General features: G+C 40.7%; 1 protein-coding gene across 1 annotated transcript in view; it reads left to right on the forward strand.

Annotated features, from left to right (window-relative positions):
* The window catches only part of LOC134447371 (interferon-induced protein 44-like), a 77,764-nt gene extending 72,859 nt beyond the window's left edge, over window positions 1–4,905 (forward strand). The window contains exons 7-8 of the mRNA XM_063196818.1: window positions 3,990–4,090; window positions 4,498–4,905. Of these exons, the coding sequence (XP_063052888.1) occupies window positions 3,990–4,090; window positions 4,498–4,668 (272 nt within the window). The 3' untranslated portion in view covers window positions 4,669–4,905. The remainder of the gene's footprint in view (window positions 1–3,989; window positions 4,091–4,497) is intronic.
* Window positions 4,906–20,508: the final 15,603 nt, after the last annotated feature.

A 20,508-nucleotide genomic window follows, 5' to 3' on the forward strand; every position in this document is an offset into this window, starting at 1 on the left:
AAAGCAAACATTTTAGATGCGTCCCACGCATCTCTATAAGAATCTTTGGTTTTGCCCGTCAATTGGTCTGTCCGTGATGCGTTTCTGAATTGTGATTCCCACTTGTGTCACAGGGCGGCAGAGATCAGTTTTGGCCAAAATTTTCAGAGAAATATGGTGGTGATGTCTGAGACTTCCAACGTCAAAGTTTTTTTTAAATTTAAAGAGCCTAAATGCTTATAAATACCATGGCTACCATGGAGGATTGATGTAAAAATGTACTACGAACTTATTCGACACAAATAGGTTTCCCCACCTTGTGATCTGATCACTCTACGTTTTTAGGTAGCCGGGTAAGCTAACGTTAGCATTCGGTAGCATTTTACAACAACCAGGCAACCATAAGCTTGTATTACACTACTTCTTGTACTTCTTCAACGATATAAGAGGCTTAAATGTTATTTAGGACCAACACGCAATCGCATTTAAGCCACGTAGACACTGTGTTGTAATATTGGGTGAGTAATGTGTGCAAATAATCGTTCGCCGTTTGCTATCTCTCCGGTCTGCCGCGAGAGGCTGACCGGGCCGCGAGGTTTGAAAGGCGGGTGAGAAGCGTAGCTGGCCCTGGTAGACAATCTTGCGAAAAACATAGGGTGATGTTGCGCTCGCCCGCGTTTCGCGGCTCCCCTGTGGCTCCCTTTTGATTGGCTTTTATTTGACAGCGCGCAAGACTGACTTAGTTTTAAATGACGTACCTGAAGACCCCTGGTTTTATCATTTTGGATGAGGACACATTGTACACAGCAGCGTTATTGCAAATCTATAGGCATATAGCTTAAGTACTGGACGGCAAACTATGAAAGTCTATATGAAACGTTAAACGGACAGAAAAACGCCTCTCAGTTTGCTGTGTGTAGGCATGAGAGCACTGGAAGAAAACGTGTCTTCTGATTCTTATTTTGCAGTCGTTTGAATATGGTGAACTCTGGTGCTCTTAGAAGGAAGCTGACTGCTTTGTGCCTTCACACTAAAAAGCTGGCATTGAACCATAAAGCACATGATTCACCCCAACGGTTTCATTTATTTATTATTTGTTGATGCTTAGATTCTTTGCCGCATGCATGTGATGCTGAAATGGCGTGATACTAGTCCTAATGGTTGATATACTAACTGGGCTCTAACTGGCCAAATGCTGCTGAAATTTCAGTTTGGCTAGTGGAAAAGACCAGGGGCGGAGTGGGAAGACTTTTCCCACCGGGAGAATTTTCCCCTTAGCGGCCCTTTTTACACCCCCCCCCCCCATGGTGCCTATGTAATAACACTTAACTTTGAAGTGAATTATTTTCAGAATTACACCGTGAAATGTATTCTTCCTTTTTGTATGCATACATCTGTGCGCTGTGCACCTTGCAAACTTGTAACGGTGATAGCTCAGTCAACATGACAAGAGATAAGAGACATGCAAAACCATGCCTATGAGAAATCCCATTGTAATAAGATTTTCTTTAATTATCTTCGAAATGACACAACACACATCATTCTTGTTAAGCAAGCCGTTCCATGACCATGTTTAGCACCAGAGACAATTGTTGTTTTCCTCGCACGACGACAGCGGGCGTGGCACGGTCCGAAATCTGTAAAACTAAAAAAAAAAATGAATTGACGTGAATGGGACCGTAAAGTCCAGAATAGCTGCACAGAATAGCTGCAGCTGTAAAGTCCATAGAACATTGCAGGTTAGGCTACATCACGCTACTGTTCCATGAAAATGTGCACTCCACTGTAATTTTGACAGTTTGTAGGCCTATTGAAATATCGTTTAAGGAAGACAGGATGAGCACTGGCACGAAGTTTTGAGTGTGGGGATTTTTTGAAGAGTAGGCTATAGCCTACAAAAAGTCTGTCTCATTGTGCAATAAACTCACCATGCAGCAACTAAGCCAAACCTAGGCTACTTCAAATCACAACCATAAGTCAACAAAATGAATAACCAAACGGTGTAGGCCTACCTTAAACCGCTGTCTTCGTTGCAGCAGATGTCTTTGTTTCTTGCAATTACATTTTAATCCACAGTTTAGGCTACACACCCAGCACTGCTCACATCAGAATCTTGTGTGGTAATTATTTTGTTCCATTTCTTCAGACATTGCATAGGCTACATCCTATGTGCCACATGTAAATATATGTATGATAATAACATTATTTCGACTGTAAGGAGACCGTAAGGACTGTAAGGAAATACCGCTAGTTCTAACAAACCAATGCCATCAAAACATGTACAACGTGTTTTCCTGCTTAACTGCAGTTCACTTCCTTACCACTTGGTGGAGTCTGTTCGTAACCCAAGTCAATAACCACAGAACAAGTGAATCTGGAGTGGCAGACTGTAAACTGTAACAGTCATGTGGAAATCGGAAAATAAATCACAACTTACTAATATTTCCATCCCTTGGTAACACATCTAAATATCACAGGTTCTTGAAATACTGAAACGAAAACGAAAGATCTAGTAAACTTCCGCGATCACGGTGTATGAACATTATCAGTAGAGAAGGGGTGTGGCCAATTTACTGTTTGACACCGTCACTGAGGTATTGCGGTCAGTTAGACGATATATATACTGGTGAGTCAAACTCCAGTTAATGATAAGTAGTGAAATGTAGTTATCCTTCGCAATGACATACATAATAATATGAGGCCGGCTAGGATCATAAGGGCCAAAACATATCAAGGCAGAACGGAACAGTCCCGGGACAAATGCGGTCTTTCTGCTTAGTTTTGGCCGGCATGTTTTTCTCTGCCTTGCACACTGACAGCGTCGGCGTGTGCGGCCGGTCCTATTCAAAACCCTCCCCACAGCCAAAGCTAGCATGCTACTTTGCCATTCATTTGAATGAGACACCGCCGGTCTCCAGCGTGAAAAATACGCTCGAGTTCTATTTTCCAAATGCAGCGCGGCGCGGAGCCGGCTCTCGCGCCGCTGACGCCCGACTATCGCCCATTGGTGTGTAAGGACAGATATGTTTGAATGTATTTTCACCAACGCCGGTAAAAAAAATGTTCCGCGACGCTTTACTGCCCTGGTGTGTAAGACCCCTAATGCGGCCCTACTATAATACATTTCGCGGCCGCGGCCAACCGGGACAAGTCCCCGATCTCCCGATGGCCACTCCGCGCCTGGAAAAGACCAACTTACTAGCCATTTTCACCCATTAATAAGTGTGTGTTTGGCTAGTAAGATTAACATTTACTAGCCATTTTGGCTGGTGGGGGGAAAAGTTAGTTTAGAGCCCTACTAATAATGCCTGGTAATTTGTAATTTATTTGATGTATTTGAAAACTCCTATGGTACTTTTTCAAATTCAGGCTTATACATGGTAGGCTTTTTGATAAATTGCCTTGACAGGTTATGAGGAGGTTAGGGGGGAGTTTGGTCAAAAAAGGTTGAGAACCACCGGCATAGACGGACGCATATGTTGTCCGCCTGTCGGACTTGTTCTTTAAAAGGTACATTCTTTGTTGTGTCTTAGTATGTAGTATGTCAGTCCATGAGTCCCATTTCAACTTACTGTCAAGCACAACACTAAGCTATTTACGATACAATTATACTTTATTGTAGGAATATTACTACTGCTTGAAAGTTGCATTTAAAACGTTTTTAAACATTTTAACCTTCTTAAATTATGAAACCTTGATGAATTGAAACCATCCCATGTATTTAAATGGACCCAAAATATAGCATAGGGCTACATTTATAATGTGTTGTATATAATCTATTATTATAACACAATTAAAAGGCAAAAAAAAACATTCTGAATGTTTGTCTCATCTATTGGTCTCAAATCTTCAGTGAACATCAAAATGAAGGGAATTTGGCTTGCTGTTCCAATACTTTTGGAGGGGACTGTAAAATGAACCGCTTGAATTATGAGAATGTGATGTGTGGTTAGATTGTAATGGAAATGGTAAAGACTTTAAGGAAGTAACTTTGACCTCATATTATATAGAAATCCCTCAAGTTATTATCATGACGAAAGCGGACTTGGCCTGTGCTGAAGTCTACAAAGACCCGAAGAAGATCTACAAGAGCAAGGAGATCAAAAAAATGGTTTGTTTGTGTGTGTCTGTGTGTCTGTGTCTGTGTGCGCGCGTTTGTACTGTATGCTTGAACTAACATGCATATGTGTGCATGTCTTTATTGTCCATGTGTATGCATCTTCTTGTGAAGGCCAGTTGAACAAAATGGTTTTTAAAAGTAGTCATCACACAAATTTTGGAAATGAATATGGTGCGACTTGACGATAAATCCGTTAAATAAGTTCATGTTCCTTCTACAGAATACTGGTGCAAATCTCTGTACCCTTTCAAAACTTTCAGACAACCAAAGAGCAGCATTACTCTGGAATTATTGGTACTGTATATACTTTTGGCAGACAGAGGCAAAAATAGGATGCATGTATCTAATGAGTCGTTCTACATGTGTGTGTGTTTATATGTGGGTCTTTTTGAGTTCAGATGGAAGTATGCACTGACAAGTTGGGTATCCCCCTGAACTTTGTTCTACCGGTGAAGAACTACCATGAAGAGAATGCGCTGGATGATGGCATGGATATTCTGCTTCTCTCCGCTCTGAAGAGCATCCTCAACTTTGCCAATGACCATGTGGAGAGTCAACTGGATGACTGAAGCCATAAACAGAGCACTTATAATCACTTATAATCAGTAGCCTATTTATGCTACAGTGCATTTACAACACACATGAAAGTGCATTACATTAAGATGGAGTTATTGATGATTTATTAAATCAGCTAAAGCCCAGTAATGATCAAAAGGCCAAATAATTGCGATTGTATGTAATATTTGATCTGTAAAAGAGGTTCACCAGTGTACTTTGAAGAATTATTAAAGTATATCACTACCATACATGAATATGTCAATTTGTACCATTTCAAAGCACTCTGTGTCTGTGTGCCATATGATGACTGTTGATTGCTAAGATCTGTTCCTGATAAACACGTAAAGGTGATCTCCATCTCAACTGCTCCCTTCTTTTCCATATCATGTTTTATTTGAATGTAATGCAGATTGAACAATTGAGATCCTCCTATAGTAGAGTGATCATCATTTGTTACATTATAACATTTTGGCAGAAACCACATTATTTTATACAGCGATGCCACATGCCACTCTTACTTAAAGGTGCAATGTGTGTAATATTTTAGTATAACTGTGTAATATTTTAGTATTCTGCCCATACACAAATGTTCAAAAGTAGTGTGAGGGACACGCGCACATCCAGTAAAACCGGTGCTAGATCAAACAAAGATGCATCAAAGAAGAAGGAAAAATTTGCACACAGTCACACTCACCGATTTATTGAATACAAAGTTTCGACCTCAGGTGGTCTTCGTCAGGTGTGAGTGTCTGCCCGTGAGTGACAGCTCTTATAGATAAGGAAGGGGCGGGCATAGGGTCAGCTGATAACAAACAACAATGTTACCAAAAAGACACAATCACCAGAAACTGCATAATTAGGTTAAACATAAAAAACACTTCATACACAAATGTTACCTTTTTCACAAATACCTACCACCACCATAAAATTCTAAGTATGTATTATGACTGGGAAAATTGCATTTTTCATACCTGAAAAAGGGGATCTTCTCCATTGTCTGCCATTTTGAATTTCCAGATATAGACATTTTTAGCTGCAAAACTTAGTGTACTTTGGTCAAATATTAGTTTATTACTAAGTACATTTTCGTGAAAGGATCAAATTTGGCAATAGAGAGAACTGATTGGCCAGAGTAGGTAGGCTATTGCAACTATGCTGCTCATTCAGAGTCCTACACAATGCACCTTTAAGTGCATTCCTGTGTGCCATACTACACACACACACAGCTACAAAAATGAAGTGGGCTCCTGTGTCAAAATGATATCTACATAAAACTTTGAAAGGGCAGAAAAATAATATCAATATGCTCAAATAACAATATGTTATAGGCTAAACAAACTGGATTCCAAACAAGTTGGGCCACTTGTTATGTTGTGAATAAAATAAAAATGCAGTAATTGTCAAAATATTCAAACCATAAGATAGAGAATAGTGCTAATTTGTTATAGTTCAACCAAAGAGGTTGTATTAATAAAGAGGAATCAAAAACACGCCCACCCAATGCAAAAGAGTGTACTCAAGTTGGGTCTCCTAAGGGGGTGTTTGTAGTGGACCGCCCCTCTGACTTGGCCAGTCAGGGGACTGCGCTACGTCAAAGTCTGTTCCCATAAGTCCCATCACTCGGCGGCCATCTTGGCTACGCCTCAAACTGACTATTTGAGATTAGTCAGTGATGGGGTATATAAGAATGAATGGGGAAATAATGTGTGTGACAGAGGGGCAACACAGCGATAAACAACTCATATGGTTGGAATCACAATGAAAAACTGGTTCTAAAGGCAGTCTTAGAATGACCGCATACATGAAAGAAACACTTTAAAACAGCGTTTTTCTTTATGTTATTTTTGAACTGCGCATGCGCAACATTCCACGACAACGTTCTGTTTTGTGGCCGGTGGGAGCAAGTTCCGTCGACTTCACCTCTTCCGGCCGGCTGTCAAACGGGCATCCATTCCAGTCATCGTACAGAAAAGAACACTGGGTTTATTTTCTGATAGCCTAAGCAGTAAGCACAATGGTCGTCCCTGCTCATCAATAGGCTAATAATAATAATAAAAATAGGCTATTGAATAAATTAATGATGTAGCCTGCCTCAAAATTGGTGTTTTAAACTGTGATATCATGTTGTTGCCTAAAAAATAGGCCTAGCTATGACCAACGGTGAAAAATATAAGAAAAAAAGCAAAACGGATCAAAGTTGAATGCCTTGCAGACTTGCTCCCGTTTTGCTTTTTCTTAGCCTACTTGTTTTCAACCATAAGAAAAACCACAACGGGTGTGCACATGTCTATGCGCGGCCGTTTTTGTTTCCGTGATTATCTGTCCCTTTGTCCTGCACCTGCGTTTTGGATGGGCGCCGAAAGGTGATTAATGGTCGATTTGCGCACTCTGCCCAATTCACCTTCACCATTCATGACTTCCAGGCGGTTTTCCTACACAGAAAACTACAAACCCCAACTCCGATGAAGTTGGGACGTTTGGTAAACAGTTAATAAAATCAAAATGCTATCATTTTCAAAACATTCAATCTATTCATTTTAAGTGTTAAAACCGAGAAAAAAATATTGTTTTGGGGGACATATGTACTCATTTCTAATTTGATAAATCCAACACGTCTCAAATAAGTTGGGACGGGGATCAGTGAAATTTAGTTAACATCCAAATAAGATAAAACAACAAAGAAGAACATTTCAAAATGAATTGTACTGACGGACAATATAGGTGTCCAGGTATAAGATCATCACAGAGAGGCTGAGTCACTCAGAATTAAAGATGCAAAGGGAATAATTACCATAGTTATTACATACATTTTTTTTATTCCCTTTGATTTACCACGATTGAGTGTATATAAGACATATTTTTGTTACTAAAATCATTGTATAGGTTCATGACATCATGAAATATATATTGGCTGTAGTCTCACTCTAGCACTCCAGGATATAGAGCTATTGAAAATTGACCATATTAAGAATGCTTAATGCGTGCAAATGATACAGGGGTGTAACATTCTCCTAAGCACCTGAGCTCATTTGAAATAGACCCAGAAGACATGGGAAACTGTCCTTTGCTTACAGAAGTCAGCAGAAGTTGTAGAAGTCCATTCTTTTTGACAATAATAAAGCATTGCACATCCTGTGCTACAGTGAAAATGGACCATCCAACTTGTGTTAGTGCTAGCTTCAAAAGTCAGCCTCCATGATGGCATGCGGGTGCAGTAGTGCATTGGTTAAGATGTTCTCACTCATCTGTAGAGTTAAATACAGTGCTGAATGGTATACATGAGTTTTAAACAGCATGAAAAGCCACTCATGCATTATATTTTGAAGGGAGATCTTCGATTACTGCCACATAGTAAGGTGAAATTGCATTCTCTACTATGTTTTAACAGTTTGGCTCCATCATAAGGACCAGCAGGTGATAAAATGGTGGGCTTTTGGTCAAGACCTGTCACACTGTAAGCACTACAGAAAGGAAAACATTGCAAAACATGACAAGGAATACACCCACCGTTTAAGCTGGTGAAATCATGTCCAAGATAGGAATTAACACTGTTTTTTTTATATAAAATCATCTCATCGTTTAATGTATTTAACTGTTAAGTGTTGTCTTTTGTTTTGTTTTTAGTCTTCCCGACATTTGCTGCCTTTTATTGTCCCCGTCCCAACTCTTTTGAGACGTGTTGCATTTATCGAATTAGAAATGAGTACAATTGTCCCCCAAAACAATATTTTTTCTCGGTTTTAACACTTAATATGTTGTCTTTTCACTATTCTCCATCTAATGAATAGATTGAATGTTTTGAAAATGATAGCATTTTGATTTTATTCACTGTTTACCAAATGTCCCAACTTCATCGGAGTTGGGGTTTGTAGGAACTCTCCATGTTGCTAGCATAGGCCTACATAGGCGACACGAATTCACAACCACTTGTTGGTGTCAAAAATAGGCTAAAAGGGAAAGTGCTTTTGTGATGTAGTAGGCCTATTTAAATAACTACTGGTAAATTAATAGTGTTAGTAAGCTACAACTATTACATAGCTATTACACCATTTACTGCATTGTACTGTACAATTTGTACATGAGATGGGCCTGCCCTAGATAGACTGTGTTGTTGTTACCGAAAGACACTGCAAGCCTAACAAGGACCCACTACAAACTTCATCCAACTCCAGAGTTAGTTGATGGTCAGACAAGTAGCCTACACAGGTCTACTTGTTACTCAGATAAGTTAGGCCTACTTGTTTTGTTTTTGTTTTTTGTTTTTTTACTTTTGTCATCATGTCCTATATAAAAACAAAATGAGAACTTGTGTATTGGAACTGCTATCAACACAGACGTGAAAAGTGGCTTTGACACACCCAAGACCTGCCACCCAATATGACTGCTGAAGAAGCAAAACAAGGCGACTACATGGTCTGTGAAGATCATTTCAGGCCGAAAACCTGCATTTCAAAGTATGTATACATTAATGCTATACCAAATGAAACTCCTTAAAACACACATGCACCGACTTAACATTACATTTACATTATTGTATAAACACTGAGGTGGTAAAAACAGGTTAAAGCACAACAGACACGTATTTATATTGTAGGCCATTAAGCAAGTAGAAGTTTTTATTTTCCTTTGTGATTAATTTACTATTACTGTAACAATATAAAAGTACAGTCCGCATTAGGGTTGCCGTTTTCTCTTCAAGGGTCAAAGAACACATCTGACTCCAGGTGCTGTCACCATCCTTGTCAGGCAGCAGGTCACCCCTGTTCAGAGGAAAAGAGGTAATGCACTTAATTTCAATCCTAAAAAAACCCCCAATACTCTGTTAATAACAAAACCCCCAAATGTCCAACATTAACATTTCTTCAATAACATTGGTCTTATAATACTTTGTGTGGTTAACAACAAAAGCGTGTAGTTTTGGTTTGATTTGGAACATTTGGCGTATTTTAACACACCAAAAAGAAGGTTAACACGGTAATCATTAGGGAATGTAGCAAAACAGAACGGTGGATAAAATCTCACTGCAATTGACATTTTAAAAGACAGAAGTTGTTTCATGAAGACCACGACAATCCCACAATGGCAAACCAGAGGCCAGATGTAGCCATTCTTATTTTATGGGAAAGATTGCATTAAAACCAGCGGTCACATCCACAATGAGGAAAGATTCATCTCATGTCAAGCAGTAGATAGGGGACATTTTGTGTGAAGGGTTCACCTGTATGCAGTACAGACAGAGGCCTGAGCCATGTGACTTGTCATAATCATGTCACATTTTTTTTGTGATTTTTATTGTCAAAGACGTGATGCATGTTAAAATGTTGATGTCTGAAATCGCCAAACGCCAAAGAACTGCAAGTAACTGGCAAGTCCAAAACTGGCAATGTTGAATACCATGATGGCCAGACGAGGCATGACAAAGTACATTCCCTACAACTTGTGTTGCTTTTCAACATTAACCGTTAATATATGGCGTTAGATATTTCCAGTTACCAGAATGGCAAGTGATGACTAAGTTGTGCATTAAAGGCCCAGTGTAATGTCATGATAGTGTAGTACTGTGGTAATTAACTTTTCAATAAGTTATCTGTGGCATCACTAAATATATAGCCACTGGTGCCCACATACCACAACAGTACTTGAGTGCAGTGCATATGATTTCTTCATAAGTTCCAGGCCATCTGCTGTTTTCCAACACATAATGATCGCTGTGGTGGTGGCGTGGAATCTTGATCACTTCCAAAGACTGTAATTCACACAGAGAACAGAAACATTAGGATATTCTAAACCGTATGCCAATTTGTTTCCCCCATATTCATGCAGCTGTCAACATACCTATGGACACCGAGGAGGATCCAGAGGAGCATGTAGGCACATCAAGCAATCCAGAGCCACTGCTGCAAAAAAGTCAAGACAATGGATGATCAATGGATGAACAACTGATTCTGTGACGTCTATCTGTCCATACAGCTGTGCACACTGAAGGAGGGAAAGTGGTTCTGTGACTCAGTCCATTCCAAGGAATAGGCAGGAGTTTTTTTAACAGCCAAATTGCCTTAGCCAACTACCTACATCCTACGTATTACTGACACGATGGTGTCATAGATCATAGCTGATCCCTTCCATCCAGCACATCGACGTTTTACTCCCCTCATGGAATCTTGAGAACCTGAACATCCTGGTTTAGAGACAGCACATAGCCACTGGCCTGACTGGTCTGACATTTGAACCTGCTCTGAATTATGACATGCCTACAATGTAATATTTTGTATGCACATCACCATTCCACTTCAATTAGCACTTTAGCAATTTCATATGTGACTTGACCACTGTTCACGGTGTATATGTGTATGTGTCCACAGCTGTCTGCCATGCATGCGATCTGTTGTTTCTGTCCATTAGGCCTACAGCCTGTAATTGATGTTGGGATGTGCCAAAACAAACCTGTCAACCACGTTGACATGGAAATAATAACCTCATTAATTGTTGCAGCTTGAAAAATAAATTTCTATTTGGATTGCATTTCGTTGTTGATTCATGATTCTATACAGCAACCATCGTATGCCTAGGCCTATGAAATAGAGCTCTACACCGGAGCTATGGTCGGAGGGCTGTGCCACTAGTCCACAAGTTTGTCAGTTCTAAATGCACGAGGGTTTTATACAAGGGTCAATGACGAATAAGGGTTTTCAGCTTGCAGATTTTAAAATGTAAAAAATGTTAGTGTCTAATGAACTTTCTCAACTATTTACAATGTCAGGTATGCACAAATCTAAGTGTGATATATTTAACATTTTTAGTGTTTTTTTATGCACATTAATTGTCTACGACCTCAAAAAATGTCATGTGGTGCGACCGAGAATAACCTTAAAAATGTTTTATTTTCATATACATTGTATGGATATTAATCTAACGTCTGAGCATTATAATGTGTATAGAAATAAACTATTGGCAAGTCTTTTAAATTCTAACACACATTATTGCTTCATGTTGATGTCCAATATGCCGGTCACCCGCTTGTGTCTAATTCACACATGACTTTTCCTTATAAAATTTACAAAATGAACAAAAATGCCTGAAAAACAACATTCACCTAAGTGTAATTTGCCTGTTGTTAAAACCCCAGCCATGAATGTGAAATGATATATTCTTATTTTAACAAATTTACTGCTATATTTGGTCGCACCAAATGATGTATGGTCGCACCAACTGACAGGAAACACTCATATTGGCAAAAAAATAGCAATACATGAGTAAGAAAGTATATGCAAGTACATTTTTTGAAAATGTAATCCAATTTTATTCTATTTTAACACTCCATTTCCATTTTAAAATTTAAAATGTTATATTTTTTTTCCATTTCATGTGTGCCATGTCTACATCTGTCTACTTCTTTTTATAACGTTGTAGTCACAGTTTAGGATTGTACAGGTAGCTGTTAATACCTGCTGGGCATTGCTGCCTGTCGCACCTCCTCCGGTGCCCATGGGTCAACGAGAGAAAATAAGACCTTTGACACATACATCTTTTTTGTATCAATTACTAGACAAACATAGGGATTACACATTCATAATGCATGCAGAGGAGTTGCCTTCCTCAACCACCTTCGCAGGTGGCTGTAGCCCTAAGCCAGAAGCAGATATCGTCAGGTGGTGTCCAGCCTTCTCTGCGGTGTTCTCTGCTCCTGGCGTACAGCTTGCACCAACAATACATACGTTCCATACATTTGATAAAAACAGGAAAATAAGTCAGTTGAGCTGTTTGGTGTTCGTTTGCTGCTGGCTTTAACCCCTTCCTAGCAGCTGTGCTCGGGTGCGTTGGTTGCTGGGGCGGCAACAGTGCTGCGTGAAAGGTGCCGAATGCGCTGAATGCTTACTGACGAGTTGTTTGTGAGGCAGTTGAGCTGTTTGGTGTTCGTTGGCTGCTGGCTTTAACCCCTTCCGAGCAGCTGTGCTCGGGTGCGTTGGTTGCTGGGGCGGCAACAGTGTTGAGTGAAGTGCCGAAAGCGCAAGATGGATGGGAGATAGGCTTGCTGTTCCCTGCAGCTGCTGTCTGGGGGTTAGGTGTTCTTCCCCCAGTTTCTGTCCTTCCTCCGCAGCCAGAGCCAAAAGCTCCCTTTCTCCGCCTCCTCTGTCAGTTCCTTTGTTGCCTTCTTAAGCCTCCTTCCGGTGACTCCCACATCCTTTAGGAGGCGTATAGTCGACAACCCCATAAGGCCTCTGCATCCAGCCTCCACTGAGTAGATGGTAGTCTTCCAACCCGACTCTCGGCACTCCGCAGCCAGCTCAGAGTACTTGGCCTTTTTCCGCTCAACGGCAGCCTCGATCCCTTCCTCCATTGGCACGGTGAGCTCAATGAGAGCCACCGCTCTTGCCTTTGTGGACCACGCCACTATGTCTGGGCGGAGAGATGTGGTGGTAATCTCTGTGGGAAACAGAAGCTTCCTGTCCAAGTCAACCTTCATGCTCCACTCCTGGCCGGGACTGAAGGGCCTTGATGTTTCTTTTTGCCTGATTCTTCTGATCCCTCCTTCCGCGACAAAGGTGGTGGGGTCCTCTGTCGGCGATGGTATTCTGCACTCCTCCAGTACTTCGGCTAGCTTTCTCAAGACTTGGTCGTGGCGCCATCTGTAGCAGCCTTGTGATAGCACGATTTTACAGCCTAACAAGATATGCTGGAGGCTTGCATTGGAAGCATTGCAGAGTGCGCAACATTCCTCATTTCCAAACCACTGGTGGAGGTTCCGAGGACAGGGGAGCGTGTCATAGGTTGAGCGTATAAGGAAGCTGAGTCTTGCCTGTGGGATCTTCCACACATCTGACCAACTGATGTTCCTGTTTGAGATTCCCTCCCAGGTTGTCCAGCTTCCCTGCCGTCCCTGAGACACAGCCTTGATCTTGTAGCGGTCTTCCTCCATCCTCGTCACCTCCGCCACCACCATCTATTTCCTTTCCTTGCGGTGGGCCTTGGACCAGAATCTTGGTGCATCTCCCCATCCTAGGCCTGCTCTACCTACCTGCACTCTGCCCATGATTTCCCTGTGCTGCAGATGGCTTACAGCTTGGTCGACCTCGGTCTGGGCGTTCCACTTGCGGCCAGTCAGGACCCTGGCGTTAGCCTTCCTGACTGACTCGTCTGTGGACTCCCGAAGCTCAAGGACCAACCTGGCCTTCTCTTGCATGTAGCCCAACTGTAGTGACTTCAGTGGTAGTTGCAGCATATTTCTTCCGAAGAGGCCAGATTCAGATAGGCAACGTGGCAACCTCAACCACTTTCGTATGAATGAGTTGGCTTTCCCATCCATCTTAGTCACGGTTGATGAGGGGATCTCGCTCATTTTCAGGGGCCACATTACCCTCTGGTAGAGTGTAAACTGGTAGCACCAAACCTTGTACTTCCCAGGGAGTTGGCTTTGGTCGATCCTTGCCAGGCCGTCACATAGCTGTTTCATCACGGTCTTCCCCATCTTTATCAGATAGTTCCTCGGTGTACTACCTCCCCCAGGCTTCTGATGGGTTGCTCGGCAAGAAGTGGTATCTTTTCCCCTCCGACAAGAAAGGTGGTGCAGTCGTTCCTGACTCCTTTCCTAAGTGACAGGCTGCGAGACTTAGAGGGCTTGATCTTCATTTGGGCCCATGACATCAGCTCATCCATCCTCTTCAGCAGTCTTGCTGTACATGCTGCTGTCTGAAGGAGGGAGGTGACGTCGTCCATATAGCTCCTTAGTGGGGGAAGCCTCTGACCATTTGGCAGTTTGATCCCTCCGACCATTTGTCTTGCACCGATGAGAATGATCTCAAATGCTGCTACAAATAGTATCGGAGAAATCGCACATCCCATTGCGATTCCGACTTCAAGCCGTTGCCACCCAGTAGTGAAGTCTTGTTTCATTATCAGTCTTTTTCTCATCCATAACTGTGTCTATTATTTCTTAAAATCACAAGCAGCTTCTTCAAGTACAAATTTCAAGTTTATTAGCAATTTCAACACTATAAAGATACAGTTGCTAGGAAAGTACGTACTTTGGTGTGCCCATCAATTAAACAATATAACCGGACAAGACAAAACTGAGGGGGACATGAACAGAACATATGGGTGCACATGAATGACAGGGAATGACAAGATACAAAAACATTAGAAAGTTGGCTGTACAAAATACAGCTGGAGTTACATTTTGCAAAATAAATAAGAAAGGGAGGTAGGCCAGGTACAGTAGAAGAGTAAATGTCAACTGCTATTGCATATTCGACTCGCGTATGGCTTGTGGGTAGGTACTGTCCGTAAAACGTGAGGTATTGCTTGGGATGCTGCAGATGCTGCTGATGGTAGGAGTGGATATAGATGGTGTGCTGGATGGGTGAGGTCAAAGATGATGTTCTTGGCTTCCCTGGCAATTCTGTTCTGCTAAGGTGGGAGGACTGTGACCAATTATTTTTGAGGCCCTGCACACCACCTTCTCCAGCTGTTGTTTATCTTGGCTGGTGGTGCTGCCATACCAGATCAGATCAGTGTGGAGAAGAGAAGGGGAGCACACACTCAATGGGAGCAAGGTAGAAGTAGATCATGCCTGCTTGACTGACCCCAAACGGAAGTGTAGTCTTTGGTGAGGTTTTGAAATAATAAGATTGGTGTTCAGGTTCTATGACAGGGACTGATGGATAGTCATGAATCATAAATTTCATAAAAATGAATAGTCAATTTGTAAAAATGAATAGTCAAGTCAACTCACTCCACTACCTGGCCATTAATATAGATGGGGATGTGCTGACTTGATATGAGTTCATTATGTCCTCTATGAGTTCTTTGGTTTTGGATATGTTGCGTAGAAGATAATTGATTGCACTACACTGCACTAGATTATCGCAATCTCATTGTGATGCGATGTTTCATCACCATTATGTATGAGGCCTATAACAATGGTGTCATCTGCAAACTTTAGAAGTTTGACATTGAGAATTGCTATACAGTGGTTGGTATGTGTATAGAGAGAATAACAGGAATTAAACTAGACAACCTTGTGGTGCACCTGTGTTCAAGACCTAGGTTGATGGGAGGTTTTACACACTGCGTTAGCTGTTAGATAAACACTGAAGACTGTACTGAAGAGGAAAAATACTGCTTTTCCAAGTAATATTTCTTTCCCCACATTTCAAATGAACCATTGTCTTCTTCTGGCGAGGTACTTGGCTTTGCTCCTGGGTCAGAGCTGACCACTCCCTGCACAGGGACATCTGATAAAAAACATAATAGTAAAAACAGTTCAGAAATACACATATGTAAGGACAAGATTTCACTAGTATATAAACGTAATTATTTTTTTACTATTTATTAACTTACTTTACTTATCATATATTTTTTGAATTATACTATAATATATGAATTATAATGCACTGTCCCAAAAATACTCAAAAATATAAAAAAAATGGAGGGGAAAAAAACTTAAACAAGCATTAACTTGTTTATTGATTAGGACAATAACTTTTAAAGCACAAACAAACCTAACTCTGTAATATATATGAGTAATTAAATGTATTTTGCATTGGTCGCACCATATGATATTGGTCGCACCAAATGACGTTTTCTAATTACAGTCAAAATAAACAGAACTAGCCTTGGGCAATGTAGTGAAACTATCTGGTCTCTGACACAAGGTCCCCTTAAAATATATCATCAAAGTATACACTTGTAAATAAAACTTGATTTTAATCTTTTTTTTTTGAGGTCGCACCACATAACACCCAAATTTGGCAACAACCTCGCAGCACTTAAAAGCATGACTTTTTGAAATGTATGAAAGAGAATTACAGACCTGCTTGCTGATTCTATGTGGTCTTTGCCTGTTGAAGAACAATGTACCTTCTTATCTTTCACTTGGATTCGAAATAAATATGCCAAAATAGCCATTTCTTGACGGTCGCACCAAATGATATTTGGAAAAATGAACAGGCTCGGACAAAATTCGTTTGTGTATTATGAGGAAACTATAAAGCTGAAACTTCATGAAGGACTTAAAAAACACTTCCACAATTATGCCAAAGATGAATGAAAATGGATTCAGAGTAATTTTGAAGAAGTTGAAAAATCCGAACTTAAGGGCGGACGGTCGCACCACATGACTTTTTAACACTTTGAGTGTAAAAAAAATGTGTGCCAACTAATTATTTCTGAAAAAATCATTAAGTCCCATGGAGGGAACATGTACTAGGCTACATATGTGTGGTGAATTATTATGAAATTGTATAAATATTTACTAGAAGAAATTTCAATCGGACAAAAAAAGTGGACGTCACATCATTGACCCACAAATAGCCTAACTCAAACCAAATGTACAACAACCCATCATCTGATTCATGAATGCCAACCATCACAATTTCATAGGTGTTCTCAAAGCTAGAACCAGCCAACTGTCCAAAATGCTGGTGATTTCAGTTTGGCTAGAGGTCTAGTCATGTCCACTTGCCCCATTAGGCCTATTATGAGCGTGTTTGGCCAGTTATAACTTAGAACTTCTAGCCATTTTGGCTGGTCTGCTTAGAACACAGGGGATTGGAAAAAAACACAGCATGTTGCGACATGGGTTGTCTTACATTGCACATGAAGAAGATACGCTTAAAATGATATGTTGCCTGAGATAGTTTGAATATGCCTGCCGATAACCGATGAATATTAGTTCTGTTATTAAACCGTAGGCTATGCTAGTAGCGATACCGTATCCCATTTGGCAAAACACGACATGCACAAAACACAAATCGGAGACTGAAGTAGCCTAATACCCGCACTCACATCAGTATTTTCTCCAAAACACATACCTCTTCGTCCATGAGAAGACTTTCAAAAAAGCTGTCCCTCTAGCTCAGTGTTTCTCAAAGTGGGGCGTAAGCCCCCCCCGGGGGGGGGCGCAGAGGCATCTCAGGGGGGGGCGTGTGACATCTGATTTTGTTTTTTGTTTTCCCCCAAGGAAATGATTTCCTTATTCGCCACTAAATCAATAAGTTTAAAGCCCTCACCAACATTATTTATATTATTAATTGTCATTCATTTGAATGCCATAGGAATGAACACACATTTGCATTCGACTGCAGTCCCTCTTTGTTTAATTTCACCAGTCATCACCTTTCCTTTGATTCTGCGCAGCGATCGCAAAATCAGTCTGCGCGAGTACTGCTGTTGCTTGGGGGGGCTCGGAAGCATTCAGACCCTCTGAAGGGGGGAATGATGGAAAAAGTTTGAGAACCACTGCTCTAGCTGAAGTTTCCACGGACGGCAAACAAACCACATGGTCACCAGCAAACAAACCGATTGGGTACGAGCAGAGTCATACAGAGAACAGAGTCAGACAACCTCAGCTGTGTGCTAGGGCCGACTTCCTCATTAGCAAAATTAGCTGTTTTAGCTTCTCAGTACTGCTCAGCGTTGCGAATGTTAGTGCCTAGTAAAAAAAATGCAATGCAGGGAATAGGACAAGACTTGCTGTTCGTAGTAATAACTTCAGATAAACATCACAGGTGGTAAAACTGTTGTGATTATCACCACCGAGACAGTTGATAGTTTACATATTTGTGGTGATTACCCCGCAGTATAGTTCGTTAGTCCTTATTTTTGGCTGTTAATGTGGTGGTTCTATGTTGAGTCTATGGGAAGACAGCCGCTTTAGGCACGACCTTATCTCGTTGAAAGGCGGGGCTGCAATTCAATTCCTCGTCCTCCAATTGCGTAACTCTCCCCTCTGTATGACTCTGGGTACGAGCAGTCGTAAAGGTTTAAGTTTGCACTTGCGTCGAGTTGTCGAGATGATTGGATAAGTGACAGCGCAGCTCAGCAAGCAACTGGCTCAGGTGTGAGTGACGCCGGCAAGCGCCATGTTCGCGTAGCCAAATGCTCTCGTTCATTCCTATGGAAGGTTTTATGAGTGATCCGTCTCGGTATAAGACCGTCTCTGATTGAGTCAGAAAGGGCTTAGAGGAACAACTGAGGGCCTTTCTCTGAAAGTGTACACCATTTCACTGTTCTGTTATCACAGTTGGAACTATAACCAAAAACAACTAAAATAGAAATAGAAAAGCTAAAACTAATAGGAACAGCATAGAGCAACATGAACATCAGGGCCTATGTATCCAGTGAGAGTGGATGTGATAGGACAATAGCGCTACTGCTCATTGAAACGGTGCTGTCTAGGTCTTGATCTTTTTAGCCTAAGATTGTCTATTTCTAGAAATCCAAAATGGCGGGCAATCGGGAAAATCCCCCTTTTCATGTATGAAAAATGCAGTCTTCCCAGATAGTCCAGTCGTGATCCCCATAGGCCCCTATACTGAACCCAGAAATGTTGAGTACCCTAAAGTTTTATTGCAGAAATGTCATATATAGGTCAAATGAAGGGGATTTAGCTTGGTTGCCCAAAGTTGCACTTTGGGCAATTTGCATAATTAGCAGAAATATATTGTCAAGGTAAGACTATATAGGTGAATAGGCAAAAAAACTTAAATCATAGATATCACCTTGAGACTTTCTCAGTTGATTACTGATGATAAGAGAAGAAAAAATGTATTGGATGTTTTTTGAATTTTGATGTTAAGATATGCAAATGAGGGCATGAATCATCAATTATGCACTAATTTGCATAGCCTATACATGAAATCAGCTTTGCATGGTAAAACCAGACTCAAAATTATTTTTCTGTGGATAAAATATGTATATTTCAGGATTGAGTTAGTGAAAACCTTTCCAGGACCCTGGTCAAGAGACAGTTTTGTCAGGTACCGTAGATGGATGAATTAGGTGTTTCATGCTAAACAGCTGTAGCTTGAATGTAGGCCTACACACAGTGAACAAATTCAAAAGAGCTACGTATACAAACATCACACAATAGTATCAATTAATCGTTTATCAATTAATTGTGATGACACAAATCAATAATTTGCATCCCTCACCACACCATTTAAAAAGTTTTGGGGGGACCTTTTCTTACTACACAACAAAAATAAACCATTCATAGTTCATAAGGATGAATACCAAGAAGATAATGAGGCTGAAGAGAGTGTCAAAACAGAATATGGAGATGGTGAAGACTATACTGTACTGTACTGTAGTGTAATGAACTGTAATATAATGTACTGTACTGCAATGCACTCTGCTGCACTGTACTCTACTGTACTGTACTGTACTGTACTGTAATATACCATACTGTATTCTACTCTAGTGTACCATACTGTACTATACTCTACTGTACTCTACTCTACTCTAGTGTACTGTACTGTACTGCAATGTACTCTGCTGCACTGTACTCTACTGTACTGTGTACTGTAATATACCATACTGTATTCTACTCTAGTGTACCGTACTGTACTATACTGTACTCTAGTGTACTGTACTCTACTCTACTCTACTCTAGTGTACTGTACTGTACTGTACTGTACTCTACTGTACTATACTCTACTAAGGCAAAGACCTACGGTTCATGTTGTCCATGAGCTGTCAGTTTTGAAGTAGCAATTGAGGTACTCAATGATCACTGAGGTAACGGTAATACAACACAAGTAGGCTACTAGGTGAGGACTTGTTTGCAAATTCTGAAAAAAGAAATCCATTTACCTCTGTCTACTTACTGAACACCTACTTAGAAATATTTTTCTTTATTTCATTTCAACTGAAAATATACATTGAGTAATATATAATGCCATTCTTAAAAATGACTGAAATGCACTCACTATATGCACAATACTACCTCTGAAAATGTAGAATTTGGTGATGTTATGGGTTATTCACTCATATTGGAGAGGCCTTGTCCCTTACTCTATCTCATGCAAATAAAAATATCTATGTTATGGAAATTAGAGGATGGAGAAGCTGCT

Source organism: Engraulis encrasicolus, chromosome 4, assembly GCF_034702125.1.
Source record: "Engraulis encrasicolus isolate BLACKSEA-1 chromosome 4, IST_EnEncr_1.0, whole genome shotgun sequence".
NCBI classification, from domain to species: Eukaryota; Metazoa; Chordata; class Actinopteri; order Clupeiformes; family Engraulidae; genus Engraulis; species Engraulis encrasicolus.